General features: G+C 39.0%; 2 protein-coding genes across 6 annotated transcripts in view; both read left to right on the top strand.

Moving 5' to 3' along the window:
• The window catches only part of LOC123503369 (zinc finger protein Xfin-like), a 53,617-nt gene extending 42,190 nt beyond the window's left edge, over positions 1-11,427 (top strand). For 2 of the 5 annotated variants that reach the window (XM_045253058.1, XM_045253059.1), the window contains exon 4: positions 4,359-9,724. In XM_045253058.1, coding sequence (XP_045108993.1) covers positions 4,359-7,990 — 3,632 coding nt within the window. In that variant the 3' untranslated portion in view covers positions 7,991-9,724. Of the gene's footprint in view, positions 1-4,358; positions 9,725-9,893; positions 10,545-10,991 lie in introns of those variants that run through there. The other 3 variants (XM_045253066.1, XM_045253064.1, XM_045253068.1) reach the window with 3 other exon arrangements.
• A 4,161-nt stretch (positions 11,428-15,588) lies between these two features.
• LOC123503578 (leucine-rich repeat protein SHOC-2-like) overlaps positions 15,589-17,500 on the top strand; it is a 21,841-nt gene continuing 19,929 nt past the window's right edge. Inside the window, exon 1 of the mRNA XM_045253471.1 lies at positions 15,589-15,828. Within this exon, the coding sequence (XP_045109406.1) occupies positions 15,693-15,828 (136 nt within the window). The 5' untranslated portion in view covers positions 15,589-15,692. The remainder of the gene's footprint in view (positions 15,829-17,500) is intronic.

Here is a 17,500-nt window from a genome sequence, read left to right as displayed (position 1 = left end):
TGCACAAACCCATCTCCAAACTTGTTGATGAAGGTATGGTGCCATTTAGGGGGAGTGTGTATCAAAACACATTCCAGACAAAGCTTATAAATATGGGATGATAGTTAGCAGAGTACTTGTTGGATAAGAAAACTTAACTTATATAGACTATGTGGAGTTGTCCGAGCAGGAAGGAAACACATTTGCCAGGAAATAGTGAGAGCAAAATTGAAGGCAGAAGAAATGAAAACATCAGAAAAGACACAAGATATTACAAGTGGAAGGATAAGAGACAGGTCCTCACACTATCAGCAATGTCTGAATAGGGCAATGACTTACTTCCAAGTGATAAAGTGATGAAGGTATGGTGCCATTTAGGGGGAGTGTGTATCAAAACACATTCCAGACAAAGCTTATAAATATGGGATGATAGTTAGCAGAGTACTTGTTGGATAAGAAAACTTAACTTATATAGACTATGTGGAGTTGTCCGAGCAGGAAGGAAACACATTTGCCAGGAAATAGTGAGAGCAAAATTGAAGGCAGAAGAAATGAAAACATCAGAAAAGACACAAGATATTACAAGTGGAAGGATAAGAGACAGGTCCTCACACTATCAGCAATGTCTGAATAGGGCAATGACTTACTTCCAAGTGATAAGAAAAATGTAAAAGGGGAAGAGATTTTAACATCTGAAAGTGTCACTAAGTACAATAAAGCAAAAAAAGAGGTGTTGATGTTGCTCATTAACTCATTTCTTATTAATCACCACAAAGGAGAACAAGAAATTGGTTGTGGAAATGATTAGTGGGATATCAGTAACAAATGCTCAAATGTACTACTCAGCAAAAGAAGTGTGTTTAAGGTGCTTCACAAAGTCAGTTGTTCTTTTTCTAACTAAACATTCCTGAGGAAATTAGTAATTACAAAATCAGAGAAGAGGACCTCTGATATATTAGGCGAAAGAAAAGAATACACTTCAGGAAGCAGTTAGACAAAAGAAAACACAAAGAAAAGATGCAGGTGATGTTATGAGATGTCACTGTGTAAGGGATACAAGGTGTCCTCAAACAAGGTTAGGAGGGTGTGTACCCTCTACAGCCAATGTGATGCTCAGCCACAACTTTTGTGTTTCATGTTTCAATGAAAAACATGACTTTTATGATCAGTGATGTACATGGTGATGAATCAAACAGTATGAATTATGAACTGGGGCATTATTTTGTACTATTCTGTTATGAGAACAGTTTTCTTTATCAAAGAAATTAATTTTTCAATGACATTTTCTGCACATTTAATTATTATTGCATAATGTAGTATTTATGTTTTAGGAAATACAGTATCACCAAGAATTACTTGTATTTGGAAACCTGTTTTCTCCTTTTATAGCTATATTTATTACTTAATTTCATATGTATTTTTACACTTACTGTCTGTTACCATTGTGACACCAATGTAGTCTTAATAGACTAAAATTTACCTACAAGTTATTTATATACTTGGGTTGCAAAAGTTTTTAGAAAGGGCTATCCAGGGCACATATGTATCAGTACACAACTTGTGAAACACCTGCTTGCTACACTGGTAGGCCAATATGCAGTTAACCATGGAACCATACGTACTTTGGGATCTGAGGGGTCTCCAAGCACACGGATTTGAATCCTGTCCACAGTCCGAGTGTAGGTTGGGCTTCCTCACTCAGGGCAACGGTTTCTTAGCGGGTGGGCTTTGAGATAGGAGGTATCCCAAAAAGTACCCCCTTTAGCCCATAAATTCTCAGGAAAACCCCACATGGTATAAATAAAAATAGAAAAATTAAATAAAAACATGAAATGGAAGACAAGAATATTATTTTATTTATTTATTTTTTTTTTTTACATCTATTTTCTATAGTATTTTTCTCAACCTGAGAACAAATTAAGAGTGTGTGTATGTGCATTTACCTAGTTGTATTGTACAGGGTGGGTGTGAATGGGGCTCATAATGTCCTGTCTCCATATCTACATTTATCTAATTTTTCCTTTAAGTTATGCACATTATGTGCTGTAACAACTTCATTATCCAATGCATGCCATTTTTCCACTGTTCTGTGTGGAAAACTATTTTCCAATATCCTTCACACACTGTCTCATCCTGATCTTTTCATGTCCTCTTGTCCTTCCATCTTCTATCAACAGCACCAGGTCTTCTTTTGCCTATCTTTTCAATATCATTTACTAACAAATGCATTGTTATTAGGTCCCCATGTTCTCTTCTATCTTGTAAGGTTGACAGTCCCATTTCCTTCAGTCGTTCTTCATATGTGAGGTGTATTTACCTAGTTGTAGTTGTGTGTGTGTGTGATGTTTCACTGTTTGATCTGCTGCAGTCTCTGACGAGACAGCCAGACGTTACCCTACGGAACGAGCTCAGAGCTCATTATTTCTGATCTTCGGATAGGCCTGAGACCAGGCACACACCACACACCGGGACAACAAGGTCACAACTCTTCGATTTACATTCCGTACCTACTCACTGCTAGGTGAACAGGGGCTACATGTGAAAGGAGACACACCCAAATATCTCCACCCGGCCCGGGGAATCAAACCCCAGTCCTCTGGCTTGTGAAGCCAGCGCTCTAATCACTGAGCTACCAGGCATGTGTGTGTGTGTGTGTGTGTGTGTGTGTGTGTGTGTGTGTGTGTGTGTGTGTGTGTGTGTGTGTGTGTGTGTGTGTGTGTGTGTGTGTGTGTATTTACCTAATTGTAACATACGGGAAAGGAGCTATGCTCGTACTGTCCCGTCTCCATATCTACTAATGTCCAGCTTTTTCTTAAAATCATGAATATTCCTTGCGTTGACCACTTCCACGTCTAAACTATTCTATGCTTCCACCCTTCTATGAGGGAAGCTATATTTTTCACATCTCTCCTATAAGTGGCCATTTTAGTTTTTTCCCATGCCCTCTCGACATTCTTTCATTCCACATACACAGATCTTCCCTATCCATTTTTTCCATGCCAATCATCACTCTGTATATTGCTATCAGGTCTCCCTTTCTTCTGTTTTCCAGGGTCGGAAGTTGCATTCTGTTCAGTCTGTCTTCATAAGTCAAATCTCTTAAGTCAGGCACCATTTTTGTTGCAGCCCTCTGTACTTTCTCTAGTTTCCTTATGTGTTTCTTTAAGTTCGAGCCCACTGTATTGTTGCATATTCAAGCCTTGGTCTTATCATTGCAGTAATTATTTTCTTCATCATTTCTTCATCTAAATATACGAACGCCACTCTTATGTTCCTCAATAAGTTCAATACTTCTCCAATTATTTTGTTTATATGTCTCTCTGGCGATAGGTCATTGGTAATTGTCACCCCAAGGTCTTTTTCTTCATGACTGGTTTTATGTCTTCATTTCCTATCTTGTACATACTCCTGATTCTTCTTTCACTCTTGCCAAACTCTAATTTCTTGCATTTTGTCGTGTTGAACTCCATTTGCCATGTACAGCTCCATTTCCATATTCTGTCCAAGTCTTCCTGGAGTAGTTCGCAATCTTTGTCACATCTCACTTTTCTTAACAATTTTGCATCGCCTGCAAATAGGCTCACATAACTGGACACCCCATCCACCATGTCATTTATGTAGACCGCAAACATTACTGGTGCCAACACTGATCCCTGTGGAACTCCACTCTCCACCAAGCCCCATTCTGATGGTCTGTCCTTAATTATTGTTCTCATTTCTCTTCCTACCAAAAAGTCTTCCATCCATTTTAGTAAACTGCCATGCACTCCTCCTACCATTTCAAGTTTCCAGATCAGTCTCCGGTGTGGTACCTTATCAAAGGCCTTTTTTAAATCCAGATATATTCCATCAGCCCAACCATCTCTTTCCTGTATTACATCTATCACCCTCAAATAGTAACATATCAGGTTTGTCATGCATGAACGCCCTTTTCTAAAACCAAATTGACACTCACAAAGTATGTCATTTGTTGTGTGTGTGTGTGTGTGTGAGAGAGAGAGAGAGAGAGAGAGAGAGAGAGAGAGAGGTGGAGGGGGGAGGCAAGGATCAAATAATCAGGAAGGTGACTTGGATGATGGATGATAGGATAAATGAGTGCATGTGGAGTAGAATTTCTAGTAGAGGCCAAGCACCTGAACAAACAAGGGAAGAAAATGGTTATATGTTTGATTTATGTGAATTTTATTGCTGTTAGTATAAATTATAGTATCATGTCTTTGGTAGTACTAAGTACATATTATTGGTGCATCATATTTGTTGGGTAAATCACGACAGCAAAAAAAGATGAAGTAATTCATTTAGTGTAGTTATATTGAAGTGGAATTGATGAGTACATGTCATTTTTAAGCTTACCATTTGAAAATTTTTTGTCCCTACAGGTTTTGGTTTGAATAGCAACCCAACCAAGCAACAAAACACTCACCTGTCTTTGGGAACCATACCTTCCCAAGCTCAAACAATCCAGCCCAGATTCCAGACTATTAAGGTGACCAAGGTATGTAAAGTGTGTGGTATTGTACTGAACACCCCTGCAGAGGCTGCAAAGCATCTAAATTGTATGTTGTGGAAGTGTGGGAAATGTCAGTTTCAAACAAAGACTTTAGCAACTTTCAATGAGCATTTGAAGTTACATCAAATGAAACACAGTTGCACCCTATGTCATGAGGCTTTTAGCAGTCCTATTACCCATGCAGTTCACAAAAGAAAAATACATGACTTGTATGATTGTAAGTATTGTTTTCGTGAGTTTACAAGCAAAACTGAATGGTCTAATCATATAAAACTTACTCATGGAAATAAAAGAAATGTTACACTGCCATCAAGTGAAGGTCCTTTCAGCAATGAAATGTTATTGCCTAAATTTCCAATATTAGTACCTGGCCCACCTGCAGGATTAATTATCAGTGCATCAGAAGCTATGAATACTGTTTGTGGAACTAATGTACAGCAGGCTCCTGTACTGTTCAACAATCCACAGCTACTCGGTCACAGAAATCCTACAGAAAAACAGCCACTGACACCCAATGATGTTCAAGGGATCACTTGTAAAGAGGAACCATTGGAAACTGAAAACAGCAATCCTGGAACTGTTTTAGTAAAATTAAAATCAAAGCGTAGGAGGAGAAGTACATCAACTTCTAAAGTGGTTGCAGTGCCCTGTGAGTTGTGTCCTGCAGTCTTCAAAACTCTCACTGCCCTACGTATTCATACAAAACAAAAGCACACAGAAAAGCCAAAGTGTCCAGCTTGTAATATTACAAGATCTACCTCAAGGAAAATTTTTCAGCATCAGATTACTGCCCACAAAGAAAAACTCAGATGCCGTCATTACTGCTTGGCACTTTTTGACACACGAGAGGAACTCTCAGCTCATCACATAAGTGTGCATAATAAGGATGACACTGTAATGAAATGCAGACATTGTGGGAAGAATTATCCCAGAGGAACTTATCTGGAACATCTTCAAGATTGCATTGGAGAGATTAAATGCAAACGCGTAAAAACATGTCCTACTTGCGACAGAAAGTTTGTAGATCCTACTGATTATAACCATCATATCAGAACATGTGAATCTTCCTCTATAAAAGATGATGGTGAGAATGAGTCACCCACTGCTAGTACCTCTGCTGAGAACAACCAAGAGGAAAAACAAAATCTTACAAATCAGTTAGAACTAGATAAGATGCTGGAGGAATCTTCAAAATCTTCAGAAGAGAACCAGAAACTGAAAGAAGACAAGGACAGTCAGCTGAAGACTAATCAATTTAAATGTAGATTTTGTTCCAAAGTATTCCAGTGTAAAGATGATGGTGTTGATCACATGGTGAATCAGCACAACACTGCATTTTCTTGTATGAAAGAATATAGAGTATGTGATATTTGTGGCAAATTATTTATCTCAGGACTATCACTCTGTAAACATGTACTCAGACATTATGAGAGAGGTAACATGTGGAAAAAAATCCTTCCTGCAAATTTTGGCTTGGAAGACATAAAAGTGAAATGTTGGGTATGTAAAACATCAGGCGTTTCCCATAGCAAATTTCATACTAAATCCAGAAATTTAGTTATTGAAAATCTCCTTTCTGGTAAGACTAGTAAAATCACTGCGACTGATGAAGATTGTACTTTTAATTGTAATCTGTGTGAGGAAACCTTCACTGATATACACAAATTTTGGAACCACATCAAGATACATATCACCACACCCTCTGTAGATAATGCAAAAGACCCCAAACACTTCTTATGTCCTAAATGCCCTCAGAAGTATGCTGTACAATCTGAGTTGCTTGAGCATTTGGCACTACATCTAATTCAGCAGAATATTCCTGATGATAAACTTGAAAAACCAGCAAGCAATAATATGTTTACTAATTCCATTGATAAGATGGGTAGGGATCTCAATGAAGGAGAGTCACTGGATGAAAGTGACAGCACAAAGCTGAAGACAGATGTATCAGATAACCCTGTAGGGACTTATAAATGCCTGTATTGTGAACAGGTTTCTAGTATCAAAAGTGATGCATTAAATCATTTACTTAGCAAACATGTAGATAACTTAAATGTCATGATTAATGGCAAAACCTGCAATCATTGTGAACAGTCATTTGTGAAATCCTATGCCCTGTGCTCTCATATTTTAAAGCATTATATTGACCTTGGTAAGTGGGAAGACATGGTTCCTAGGAATTTATTAAGTAAAGTAAATAGGCAATTTTGTTGGATTTGTAAGACTGCCTTAAAGACAGGTCATTCAGCTCACATGATTAGGCGGAATAATACCATTGAAGAAGCACTATCTTGTAGAACTGAAGAGCTTGAGGAAGATGAACAGTTTCAATGCCCTTTGTGTGATTTTTCATGTTCAAACAGATACAGTCATTGGAAACACATCAAGCTCCATTTGTTTTTGAATAGACGTTCTTTAGGTCATGTAGATACAAATTCTGAAGTTGAACAGTCTACTGTCTTGCAGGATTCACAACATAAAAAGTTTAATTGCTTGAAATGTAATGAACAATTCTCTGAAATACTTAGCTTTCGTAGACATTTAGCTTGTCATTTTCTTAGCCCATTTAAGGTAAAGAAAAGAAAAAGAAATGAAGATGACAGTGATGATAAACATGTGAGTAAAAAAAGAAAGACAATGACTCTCAGAAGCAAATCTTTGAGATCAAATAGTGGTATTGTAAGATGTACTCGTTGCTTCATGACATTTGAAAGTACTAATGAGGGTGTGTCTCATGTCTTGCATGCACACAAGTTCAAAATGACAAATGTGAAAGAACAGGCTCTGACCTGCAAAATGTGTGGTTCAAAGTTTAAAGGTGCATGGTGGTTATGTAGGCACATTGTCAACCATTACTGCAATCTACAAATGTGGAATGATCTTGTACCACGAGACATGGTGAATGCCCTCAATACAAGGAATCAGTGTTGGATCTGTAAGTGTGTGCTGGACAAAAATTATGTTGGCCATACCAGCAAGCGAAATGCATACATTGGAATGCTACTGACAGAGCATTGCAAAGAGGAGGAAAGCAAGTTTGACTGTTCTCTGTGCAATCAGGAGTTTTCAACAAGAAATGAATTTTGGCAGCATATGAAGCTACATCTATCTAAACCTTCAAGTGATTATACTACTCAAAGTGATCTCATACAAAAGGAAAAGAAGGAAAACTATGAATGTAGTGATTGTTCTTTGCATTTCAAGAGTGAAAATGAATTATATAAACATCTAGCTTTCCATTTTCTTGAATATACCAATAAGGGAAAGTTAGAAACTGACATTATGGTGGAAGACCATCAAAGTGAGGAAACTGTGCAAACGGAGGAAAGCAGTGAAGATGATGAGTGGCTTCCTCCAAGTATAGTGAAAAAGAGAAAAGCTGAAAATAAGAAACTGGAAGAAAGTAATGATTCTGTAATCAAGATTGAGGATCATGAAATTTTGGAAGATATCAGTGAAATAACTATCAAGAGTGAAGATATTGGTATTGATGAAATGTAGAATGATTGTATTCTTATGAGGTGAAACTGAAAATGTAAAACTTAAATACTTTATACATCTTAGTAAATTTTTTGAAATGGGGCTATTAATAAACAGTGCATGCCTAATATTATTACAATCACAAGGCAAACATAGAGTTTGTATGAGCTTAAATGATTCAGTATATTTGCAGTATTACAAAATGTGTGTGTGTGTGTGTGTGTGTGTGTGTGTGTGTGTGTGTGTGTGTGTGTGTGTGTGTGTGTGTGTGTGTGTGTGTGTTTACCTATTTGTGATTTACAGAGCTGAGCTTAGCTCTTTATGTCCTGTCTCTTTGTCCACATTTATCAAGTTTGTCTTTCATCTGGCTGACACTCGCCGCACACACCACCTCTCTACTCAATTTGTTCCATTTGTCAATGCCATGATATGGGAAACTATACTTCTTGACATATCCCATACAACTGTCCTTTTGTATTTTCTTTGGGTGTCCTCTCAGTTGATTGTTGGGAGACATCCTTATCAAGTCTTCTCTTTCTAGGATATCCATTCTTTTTACTATTTTATACATTGTTATCATATCTCCACTCTCTCTTCTAATGTGAGGAAATCCAGTCTTCTTAATCTCTCCTCATTATGGCACCTCCTTAAAACCTGGTATCATCCTTGTTCCCAACTGCTGCACTCTTTCTAGTTTATTCACATGTTTCTTCATATGTGTCCATATCACGGCTGCATATTCCAACTGTGGTCTAATTAAAATGATTAATATTTTCTTTATCATATTCTCATCCAAGTAGTTGAATGAGAATCCAATACTTTGGAATGTGCTGTAAGTTTTTCCAAATATTCTGTTGTTGTGTTTTTCTGGTATGTGTGCATCATTAACTTGGATTTGGTGTGTGTGTGTGTGTGTGTGTGTGTGTGTGTGTGTGTGTGTGTGTGTGTGTGTGTGTGTGTGTGTGTGTGTGTGTGTGTGTGATTTTTATACCCCTAATATATTTGTTATTTTTTTATTTTTTTATTTTATTTTTATTTATTTATTTTTTTTTTTCCTGTCCTGCACATTTTATAATTCAGTGTTCATGTAATCCCCTACAACAATCATTACTTCAGCTTGTTTCTTATTTTCTGTTTATTTATTTATTTTTTACATGATGAGTGTATTCATAATGGTATTTACCTATTTCTTCTAGAATATATATGCCTTTACACCAGTCAGAGGCTTAATTTGAGCAAGTACTGATGTCTGTCTGCAACATTGCCTTGACATGGGAAACCTGTCCTATAAGGTTTATGTGTGGATGGAGTGTCTGGTAGAGTATTGCAAGGATTACATACTTTGATGTGTGTGTGTGTGTGTGTGTGTGTGTGTGTGTGTGTGTGTGTGTGTGTGTGTGTGTGTTTGTTTGTTTGTTTGTTTGTTTGTTTGTTTGTTTGTTGTTCGTGTGTGTGTGTGTGTGTGTGTGTGTGTGTGTGTGTGTGTGTGTGTGTGTGTGTGTGTGTGTGTGTGTAATTTGCCTCTTACAAATGCATATTTTTTTCATTAGTGACATGATGAGCTTTTACAATGACATTGTATCTTAATAAGAGAAAGTGTGTATAGTGATTTGATATTGTATTAATGTAATTATTGAATGCTAAGTAGAAAACTGGTAAATCAGCATAATGTATAATCGGAGTAAAATATTTTTTTTTGTACAATACATATGTATATCAATTTATTCCATTAAAGTTAATTTGGGCATTATAAAACTATTTACAATCTTCCTTACTGGCAATAAACTCTTTACCACTTTTTGCAGGACCAGAACTTGTGCCATTGCCGAGACAGAATCTCTCCTTAGTTCTTGAAAATAATGATGATATTCAATGAAAATTGATAAGGGCAAAGTTATTGTAAATTGTGGATTTTTTATTTCAGTTTTTTACTTGTTCAACAAACTTAATCGGGATTGCTACAGCAGGAAGGAACATAAAAGATATAAAACAGGATTCAACATCAGTAAGTATTATTAGTATATACACTGTAGATAGATAGATATTGATAGATAGATGGCAAAACGTTTTATGGCCACACTATCATTGTCTGGCCAGCAGCAGTTGTCTATCTTTACTATGGCTTGGTGAGTAGCAGAACCTCAAAATGTAAATATGGAGTCTTATTTGATGAAGCAACATTGCTCCCCTTAATTTTTTTAACTAAAGCAACTTGTTAACAAAGGGGATTTTTTCGATAAGTAAATATCACAGGTCAAAGGTCAATGCCTGTCAATGAAGTCTTACCTTACTCGACTCCATTCCATGACCATTTCCTCATACCTACTCCCTGCTGGTTTCTACATATCTCAGACTCTCATACCCCTTTCTTATAATTTCCATCTAAAGTCTAAAGGGGCATGAGTAATTTTCAAGGGGGGCATGAGCCCTTGGGAAAATAGAATTCCATTCATTGTATTTGTCATTCTCTTAATGAGAGAAAGATCTTGTAACAAGAACTTATGAAAAGTGCAAATCTTGTAGCGAATTGTATCCATAGCATAGGCGTGGAGGGATCGACAAATTTCTAGAGGGATCGTGAAAGTAAAAAGGTTAAGAACTATCAGTCTAAACCAACTCTCTCTCTCTCTCTCTCTCTCTCTCTCTCTCTCTCTCTCTCTCTCTCTCTCTCTCTCTCTCTCTCGTCGATTGAAATAGACGTTAAGTTACATAATTTATATATATATATATATATATATATATATATATATATATATATATATATATATATATATATATATATATATATACACACACACACACACACACACACACACTATTATTCTTGACAATCCTTTAAAAAAGATTCTTAGTTACGAGCAGGTAGCCAACTGTGTGTGTGTGTGTGTGTGTGTGTGTGTGTGTGCGCGCGCTATTGCTAGAAATGTAGGAGCGTCGTGATGTACGTACATACAGTACATAAAAGCACGTGCTCGATGACTCTCTCTCTCTCTCTCTCTCTCTCGTGTTGCTATATCCCTAGGAAACAGGTGCGTGAGAGTGACGGCAGTGACCTGTTTGAGGAGCCGCGAAACAAGGGAGGAAGCGACTCTAACTATCCTCCTTGTTCCTGGGACACTGGTTTGGTGCACTCACTACTCGGATGTTGGCAGCGGCAAGGCATCACCACCACGTGCCGTCACGCTGGGAAACCCCCGCCGGCTCCCGCTACTTGTGTTGCCCCTAGCGCCTTCCTCCTTCTTCACCCTGATTGCTGCCAACCCTGGTATGCTGTGATGAGTGGAGCACATGGGTTATATGGTGCATCATAATAGACTCTCTCTCTCTCTCTCTCATTGTTACATTCATATGTTTATGTATCACTGCATCTTTCAACCCATACAAAATCTTTCCATGTACCTCGTAGTGAATGTTATTATGACATCTTTCTTTTCCAATCTTGTTTCAATCATCAGTCAAGTATCATGGTTCTTTTTTATTCCACAAATGTGTGTGTGTGTGTGTGTGTGTGTGTGTGTGTGTGTGTGTGTGTGTGTGTGTGTGTGTGCGCAAAATCCAGGAGGTCCGTTTCCTTTGACAATAGTTGAGACTGAAAAATATTCTTGGTGTGCTGTCCACCACAGCGTGCAATCGTTTCTTTGTGGCTGCGTGGAGCGAATAGTGGTTGGCAGCCAACCGCTGATGAGAAATCCAGGACACCACTATAAACGCCTCCGTCGATAGCGACTGAGGACAGAACACAAGGGCCAGGTGCAGAGGAAAAAGGGATGTGTGTGTGTGTGTGTGTGTGTGTGTGTCTTTGTGTTCGTGTCTGTGTGTCGGCTTGTTTCTGATTGTCAGACTTTAGAGAGGGTAGGATCAGTGTTATATATGACTGAAGTCTGAAGGAGTGTAAATAAAGAAAATTAATAAATGAAAAAAAAAAAAACTACGTCTGTCGCGTACCTGCATGAACGGTAAGAAGGAAAAGTAAAGGTAGAATGCACCACCGCGTGATGACGTTAATGGTTGAGTCCTACCGTCCCTACTTAGCGTAGAGATGATGCCTCAGATGAATGACTGCGTAGCTCATGGCAGGCACACACTGAACTGAGGGACGAGTGGCCAGATTTAGACTTAGATTGCAAAGTATCACCACAGTGTCGTGGAAAAGTGGCCGCACGTGCTGACAGCAAGCCACTTCCACTGTCTGTACGTGCACCCACTTATGCCCTGCGTCTTTTATTGTTCTGTACAAACTAACGTTGCAAGAGTAGCGGAGATGCATCTTTAGCAGAACACACACACACACACACACACCGCGTGGAGATATTTGGGTGTGTCTCCTTTCACGTGTAGCCCCTGTTCACCTAGCAGTGAGTAGGTACGGGATGTAAATCGAGGAGTTGTGACCTTGTTGTCACGGTGTGTGTTGTGTGCCTGATCTCAGGCCTATCCGAAGATCGGAAATAATGAGCTCTGAGCTCGTTCCGTAGGGTAACGTCTGGCTGTCTCGTCAGAGACTGCAGCAGATCAAACAGTGAAACACACACACACACCGCGTAGTATAATGGTTAGCAAGCTCGGCTCACAACCGAGAGGGTCCGGGTTCGAGTCCCGGGAAGCGGCGAGGCAAATGGGCAAGTCTCAATGTGTAGCCCCTGTTCACCTAGCAGCAAGTAGGTACGGGATGTAACTCAAGTGGTTGTGGCCTCGCTTTCCCGGTGTGTGGAGTGTGTTGTGGTTTCAGTCCTACCCGAATATCGGTCTATGAGCTCTGAGCTCGCTCGGTAATGGGGAAGACTGGCTAGGTGACCGAGATGAATTACATCGGTATTAAAGGACCTCACACATGAAGAACGACTGAACGAAATGGGACTGCCAACCTTACAAGATAGAAGAGAACGTGGGGACTTAATAACAATGTATAAGATAGTAAATGATATTGAAAAGATAGACAAAGAAGACCTGGTGCTGTTGACAGATGATGATGGAAGGACAAGAGGACATGAAAAGATCAGGATGAGGCGGTGTGTGAAGGTTATTGGAAAATAGAGTTTTCCACACAGAACGGTGGAAAAATGGAATGCATTGGATAATGAAGTTGTTACAACACAGTGTGCATAACTTTAAGGAAAAATTAGATAAATGGAGATATGAAGACAGGACAATATGAGCTCCGCTCGAACCCTATACAATACGTACAACTAGGTAAATACACACACACACACACACACACACCTCAAAACTAAATCTCTCTCTTTCTTTCCATACACATCTTGCTCGGACTTGTACATTACTTCATTAACTCTAGTGTCCCTCGCTATTTTATCTATTTTATCTTGTGCTGCTTTATACACTCTCAAAGGAAATGTAACTTGAAAAACTATTGTGTGTATCTCCGTAAACCCTGTTGTTTAATTCAGCCTCTGTCAGCACTCATAAAGCTTCCTTAGCCACACTGCCACTGCCATTGCTACTTAATATATATGAATGTGATGTTTTTCGGTGCCCAGTCCCTCAAATCCAGTGTGGTGAGTGCCTAGCTGTTTCGAATCCATAGTTTTATATATGTCTGTGCACTCGTGTGATCTTCAAGCTCGCCCGTAAATAAAACCTCATGTTATTGTGCAGCTTGATCAATCTTTTCACTTTATAATATGTTTATCATGTTCGACTTGCTTGTAAGTTTTGGTGTAATATTGGCATGTGAAGTATTTCTGTGTGAGAGAGAGAGAGAGAGAGAGAGAGAGAGAGCTACAATATTCATATATCAGTGATGTGAATGAAAATAAACGTACTTATACTAATCTCTTTACTGTGATATAAATACACCGCCACTGACGTTTCATCAGCTTCACTGGAGGTCTCGAGTCATAAGACGGTTCGTGGGATTATAAAACTGAGTGGCTGAAGGAAGATGATGCTTTTGCTTTAAAAGTACATGGAGATATAGTCCTGGAGATTGATTTCCCTCAAAGACACAGAGGTTGAAACTGAGGCTGTTGTTCTTAAAGATAGCCATTCAATTAAGCATCCCTTGGAGAGGTGGGAGAGACACTCTATACGTAGAAAGGAAAGAGAAAGTGATAAGACGAAAAGGACAAATGGATGAACAGGTAGAGGGATATTCATGCAAAGATGGACTGATAGATAAATCAAGAGAAACAAAGCCATCACAGAGAATAATGATATTTTTGTGCAAAAAGAAAAAAAATAAGATTAGAGAAGTGCGTCACCATCACAATAAGGGAAGAGAAGCGGGTACTCCTTGAAGCCCCATTCCTGAAACACAAAGGCGCAAAGTAAAGGGTGCCCACGTACTCGTATGCGTACATGTTGTTGGTATCACGCCAACACTCTCTTGGAAACCTCGGAGGGAAGTGCGCGCTACCAGGAAGGTCCTGCAACGCACCGAGGATATGAAAGGGAGGAAGGGAAGGGAAGACACATACCACTATCTCATGCTCTATTTACTCACTTCTTAACTCTAGCTCTTGGCGGAGGCAGCAGTATAGAGACGAACTATATATGAGACCAATAAACAGTTTGATTCAATTGAAAACCTGTGATATTTACATATTTTGTAATATGCAAAAATACCAGAATAGGTGTTATTATCACATCTAAAATCACCTCATAGTTAATTTTATTGACTGTAAACAATGAATTTTTGTTTTACAACCGAGCCCCGAGCCCTGCTTTCTCTCTCTCTCTCTCTCTCTCTCTCTCTCTCTCTCTCTCTCTCTCTTTAAAAAAAAAAAAAAAAAAACATTAAAATCGAAGGTTGCATTACTGGAATGGCTCATAACAATATGCTTATCCTACTTCCCCGCTCTGAATCAATGATGTGCGTGTATTGACGTTCTGTGGAGTCTGGCAACTGTCTCTTGCAATGTTTACATGGACCTCGTGGTTGAGGCATGTTTTTGTTTACGTCACAAGGGGACCAATCACGAATAGCTTCGACGTTCTCTTGCAACCAATCACAGAAAAGCATATCATTGCCATGCACTTACTCCCATTCATATGCGTCTGTGTTTCATATTAGATCGTTTAATCCATGTATGATATTTTGAGTGCTTTTAAGTTGTATTTACTTGAATGTATGATGATTTATTAAGATTGATATTAGTTTGTACCATGTTATACAATATTTGTCATTACTTTCATTGCACAATGAAGAACAACGGTATATATTTAATTATCCAGGGACTAGAAGACATCTTACCAGTAAAGTTGCCGAGTGTAGTATACAATTATGCATTGTCTTCACTTATTGATGAAGTGACATACTTCTTTATTGAATACCACTTGTTGTATAACATCTTCAAATTTGTGTAATGGATATTGTTCAAACGAAATTCAAGAACAAAAAATAATCAAATTGTAATGAAAACGTTGCTTTCCTTAGTGTTTTAATACTGTAACTATTCACGTACATGAATTTTGTATAAATATCTTGTTGTTTTCAGAATCGTGGTCTTAAATAAACAAAACCTTACAGTTTTTGCGAATAGCGAATATACGCATCTGAAATAAGAGTTAAATCTTGGCAAATGTAGAATAATGTGTTGCTCGGGAAGATGACAACACTGTGTGGTTGCCATGCGTACCGCGCTGTATAAAACCCTCAACACTCCAAACGGATACTCAAACTTGAACGTCCCAACCTCGCAGAAGGATACGCGTGTGGAGGAAGTATTGTTTGTCGGTGCATACGAGATTCTTACAAACAGACACAATGAAGCCCAAGTTTGGAAACGATTTGACAAATGTTATCCTGCGACAGTCCCAGGTGGTGCAGACTCGGATGGCGGGGAGGGCCGTCATCAAGGTGGTCAACAGGTGCAATGACGCCAAGGAAAACAACAGCCTTAGTACGTACTGCTCTTGTTATGTGCAAGATAGAGACGCTCCTAGCTCTTAGTATTCAGTGCATCTGTAATTGTCAGCAAATTGTGAATGTCATCTGCCTTCATGTTTGGTGACATACTGGCTTCTGTTGACGCACACACACATACACACACACCCACCCACCCACACACACACACACACACACACATCAGACCCTATCAGTATTTATATTTTTTTTCTACATTAACGTCTCTTTGCACGAGTATATTGCGTTGACAGCTGTTGCCGTGAGATGAAGTCTTTCAGCCACGTTTCAGCTGTCTCTACAAAACAGACTTGCTCTGGGCTCCATTGTTCGGCAGGGGTGAGCCACAGAGAACAGGAAAATAATCACAGTAACATCATAACGGTTGCGGTTTTTAATTCTATAATGCAGCTTACATTGTATGCCCTATATTATGATATTAATGTATCAGTGGGTGCATGTGTTTTGTCTTATGTTATGAGGAGAGCGGTCTGTGTGGAGTGGAGAGCATTACGTAGAAGAGAACAAAGCCTTGCTCCTCACTCCCTCTCGTTCTCAGCTGACTGCGTCGTCTGCTGCTCTCGTACCAGCTGGGAGTGTTGCCGTCCTGAGCTCCATGTTTTTTTTTTTTTTTTTTTTTTTTTTTTGCCTTGCAACCAGCAGCGTATCTTTTTCATTATCTTGGTACGAGATTTGTATAATCTTTCATTTGCCCACGTGACTCAGTCTATGTCAAGATATGGCAGTTATTCATTATAGGGAAGGATTTGCGTCCAAAGCGTGTGTGGTTCTTTGTGTTGGGAAGGCTTGACGGGCCCCGTGCAGCAGGAGCAGGGCTCTGTTGGTGGTGATGCAACATTACGCAACGACAGCCAAATTATATGGACGTTACCACAAATTTCGCTTTTCCGCATGTTGCAACGGTGTTTATATACCTGAGAACCTATTCTTGTGATCATGACTTTCTTAATTCTTTGCAACAGTCTTAGCAATAATTTTAATGTCATAAACGTGGAATGCATCTCGATCGCTCCTGTCTTTGTGTTTGGCAGCTTGAAGGCGTTGTTTATCAAAACGATCATCAGCTTGAAAAGATGACCGGGACTCTTTATATTACTCTAAATGTGATCAACACCACAAACCTGAGAGAGAGAGAGAGAGAGAGAGAGCCGTCGTAATGTCACAAATTTAGAATGGTTGTTTTTATTCATTATACCATTTAAACATCAGATCTTCATCCCGTCCGTTCAGTGGCCCTTATACCGTCACCTGGCATGTTCATGGGCCGTTATTGTGTCTGTGCCCCGCCTTGTTCCATTGCCCTGCATGTAAATAGTCAAGTTAACATATGGAGGCGTCCTTTGACCCACGTTGTAGTCATGGCTGCTCCCATTGTAGAGTGCTTATTTAGCGCCTCATGCTCTCTAAGAACCTTGTGCTTAATTCATAAGGTAAACTCGTAATGGTCAATCTTCCACCATTTAGCTGTTTATTTATTTACAAGTTAACTTTTTTTTTCTTTCTTTAGGACCGTGTGTATTTGATCAGAAACTCATTAATCATAATTATGTACACTGAATTTAGAATCTCTCTCTCTCTCTCTCTCTCTCTCTCTCTCTCTCTCTCTCTCTCTCTCTCCTTGTGATCACTGGTGTGACCACTAAACGTTG

The sequence above is a fragment of the Portunus trituberculatus genome, chromosome 14, assembly GCF_017591435.1.
Source record: "Portunus trituberculatus isolate SZX2019 chromosome 14, ASM1759143v1, whole genome shotgun sequence".
In the NCBI taxonomy this organism is placed as follows: Eukaryota; Metazoa; Arthropoda; class Malacostraca; order Decapoda; family Portunidae; genus Portunus; species Portunus trituberculatus.
This window is presented reverse-complemented; position numbering and strand designations above follow the sequence as displayed.